This window comes from Parasteatoda tepidariorum, chromosome 1, assembly GCF_043381705.1.
Source record: "Parasteatoda tepidariorum isolate YZ-2023 chromosome 1, CAS_Ptep_4.0, whole genome shotgun sequence".
Taxonomy (NCBI): Eukaryota; Metazoa; Arthropoda; class Arachnida; order Araneae; family Theridiidae; genus Parasteatoda; species Parasteatoda tepidariorum.
Window position 1 is genome coordinate 42,911,568 of NC_092204.1, and position 3,387 is coordinate 42,914,954.

Genomic DNA, 3,387 nt, shown 5'->3' on the forward strand with positions numbered 1-3,387 from the left:
AATCATGTGTTGCTAATTATAAAATGATTGGTTGAATTACAGACTTAGAAACAATTTGAAAATGTAATTAAGATATGCATCCAACTATGATCGATGTTCTGTCTCGACCAAATTTAATTAGTGCTCCGTCAACTAAAGCTTCCCGCAAATCAGGCTCCGTCATCATTTAGCACTGAAACGTGATCAATTTAGTATCCGAGGAAAGGAAACAAAATAACCGTACGAAAATTTGATTTTTTAAGTTTTTTATCTTAAAATTTATGTTTCGTTTCCTTACTAAAAGCATGTTTTCAATTTATTTTGCTTTATTCTTTAGTTAAACTTTAAAAATTTTTTTTATCATATTGAGATTATTTTTCCTTAAAATGTTGTCGTTTTTGTTATTATAGGGGAGAGTCGGGTAGCCCCGCCGACTTAAGGAGTATTGCTTATATTTCTGTATAATATTGAGTAATAATCAATATTTTTGTATGTTTCTATTGTTTTATCATCTAATTAAATAATGCAAAAAGAATAAACCAAAAAAAGAATAGTTTAACTTAAAAAAATAGAAATTTAAAGAAGCATGTTTATTAGCTCTTTTCAAAATGTGTCGGGTAGCCCCGTCCAGTTACAAAAATTATGTTTTTCGACTGTTTTTTCAGGTGTAAATGAAAATGACCGACCAATGTATTGACAATAGATAAACCTCACTTATCATTTTTATCACAAAGATATTACATATTTATATACTTTCAGTGAATTCTATCATTTAATAGCAATAATTTAATAACAACAATATTTGTTGCTAAAAATGTATGCAACATTCAAATTTGAAGCAATAAAATAATAATCTTTGCAACCGTACATTTATCGACGAAATAAAATTGGGCGCTGATACCCGACATTCATGTGAGTGGGGCTACCCGAAATCCAATTTTTTTGTAAATTTGTAATTACTCGAGCAATTTTTCACATATAAACTTCTTTCTTTGTGAAAATTAAACTTATGACTACATACTTTAATGCTGTATGTATAGAAAAAATTATTTTTTTAGTATTAAAATGAAGTTTAATCGAAATATTCAACCCATTTTTCTTAATTTCATGACTACTGTATTCAACATATTGTTGTGTCACAACAACCAGAAATAAGACGTGAGTTGTATCAAACAATTTATTTAAACATTCACACGAAAAATCACAAAATATTACCCAAACGAAATATCTCTTCTCAGAAAAAAACTCTCTTTTTCAACAACAAAAAAAAGAACATCACTTCTCGTGTGTGTCTCTCAAGCAACATCATTTTAGCATTACCTCTCGAGGAATTGATGCTTTTAGCTCAGTTGTCACACTGTTACGTTACAGTCTAACTCCTCCCTTCCACAGAGTTTTCTTTGCAAAAGTAGGAAATGGCAAAAAAACATACATAAAATTTTGTCAAAACTGATCTATATAGGTTGACATAAAACTGTTTTGTTTATCGGTATATAGGAAAATAAAACAGTAAAGGAAAATAAACAGGAAAATAAACAGTAAAATTGTAGTCACGAATCTTTTCAGTGAGTAAGTCATCGTTTTTCGCCGTTTGATCAGAAGTAACGATGTGTTCATTGGAATCGACTATACCGAGCTGTACATTATCTTTATTTTCCACTTCCCTCCTTTCATTCATATTTTCTTGTTTTCGAGTCATTACAGCACTTATCATTGGGACTTCAAACGAATTTTCCAATAGAGCAGCCGTTTTGTTACCCAATAAATAATACCCTTTATCAAGAGAATCACCTAATACAGCTGCCTTAGTAACCACTTTTCCTAACTTACAGTTTAATTCAACTTCGGCTAATGGAAAACAAAATGATTCTTCCTGTATTGGAGTTTTTATCCAAACAGATTCACCCGTGTACATTTCAGGTTTTACAAATCTCCTAGGAATTAAATCCAAGGTTGCGCCAGTGTCTCGTAGTATTGAAATGCCAACGCCATTTACCACGCCAATGCTCGTATATGGTGTCATTATACTATCAGGAAACCTTGATTCCGAAACGTGAAGCGAAGCCACAGTTTCAGAATTTGTTTTCGCCTTGGGACATTGAGGGCGTAGATGATCATAAGAACCACATTCATAGCATCTAAGCTGTCTTCTTCTTTCAAATTCTCTTTCGCGAACATTTTCTTTAACATTATTTTTCTGCCAAGTCAACTTTTCTTCAGTTCTGGTATCACTTTGGTTCAGAGATCGCCAAGAATCATCTTGGTTACTTCGATTATAAGACACAGACTTTTCCTTGAAACTGTTTTTTAAACTTTCATAGTCGTCCAATTTTCCGGCTAATTTGGAATAAGAATTCAATTCCATCCAATCTTCAAGAAAATGATCTCTCATGTCATTTGGTACATGACGTTTCATTTGCTCGGTAACCATCAAACTCTTAAGATCATCGAAAGTGGTAATTTTTACTTCAGAAACCCATTCGCTAAAATAGCAATTTAATTCTTGTGCAAAATTTCGCCAAGATTTTTCAGGTGATTTAAAATGTCGATAAAAATTTTGTTTGAGTTCCTCTGCATTAAGCTTATATTGTTTAAGAATCAATTCTTTTACAAAGTCGTAGTTATTGGCATCATTAGGAGACTCTCTCGCCAACATATTTGAAATGTCGGGTGGTACTACGCTCAATAGGTAAGGCACCCATTCATCTTTAGGAATTTGTGCAATTTCTGCTCGACGTTCAAAATTTATCAGATACAGCGACATTTCATCTTTACCTTCATTAAATTTTGGTGTTATTTGTAAATTCTGTATTTTATGATTTGTTTCACCTGATACCGGTCTGTTTTGGTGCTGAATTTGAGAATTTGCTTCTAATTCGAGTTTACGCAATTCCAATTGATATTGCCGTTCAAGTTCTTCTCGCCGTTCTTGTCTTTCAAGTTCTTCTCGCCGTTCTTGTTTTTCAAGTTCTTCTCGCCTAATTCTCTCCCCCGTTATACGAGTCAAACACATCTTTACATCCTCAACCTCATAATGTTTACTAGTTTGAATTATTTTTTTAATTTCACAAACATTTGCTTGAGGTGGAACAGATTCACCTAATTCGTCGGCCAATTCTATCAAATCCACTTTTTTCGCTTTATTAAGAAAAGCCATAATTTACAACTGATAAAAAACTACATATACAATCACTGACTACCTTAAATCAACTACTCTTACTATATCCCGCCGCTGCCACCAGTGAAATTCTGTTGTGTCACAACAACCAGAAATAAGACGTGAGTTGTATCAAACAATTTATTTAAACATTCACACGAAAAATCACAAAATATTACCCAAACGAAATATCTCTTCTCAGAAAAAAACTCTCTTATTCAACAACAAAAAAAAAGAACATCACTTCTCGT

At 32.4% G+C, this 3,387-nt stretch overlaps 1 protein-coding gene across 1 annotated transcript; it reads right to left on the minus strand.

The window, feature by feature from the left end:
* Positions 1 to 1,462: 1,462 nt before the first annotated feature.
* On the minus strand, positions 1,463 to 3,136 carry LOC139426444 (uncharacterized). The gene has a single exon (XM_071185344.1). It carries the CDS (start codon positions 3,134 to 3,136, stop codon positions 1,463 to 1,465), a length of 1,674 nt encoding a protein of 557 aa, XP_071041445.1.
* Between the last annotated feature and the right edge of the window lie 251 nt (positions 3,137 to 3,387).

What these genes read in the sequence shown, in the direction of transcription:
- LOC139426444 (XM_071185344.1), bottom strand. Translation starts at nt 3,136, where the DNA reads ATGGCTTTTCTTAATAAAGCGAAAAAAGTGGATTTGATAGAATTGGCC.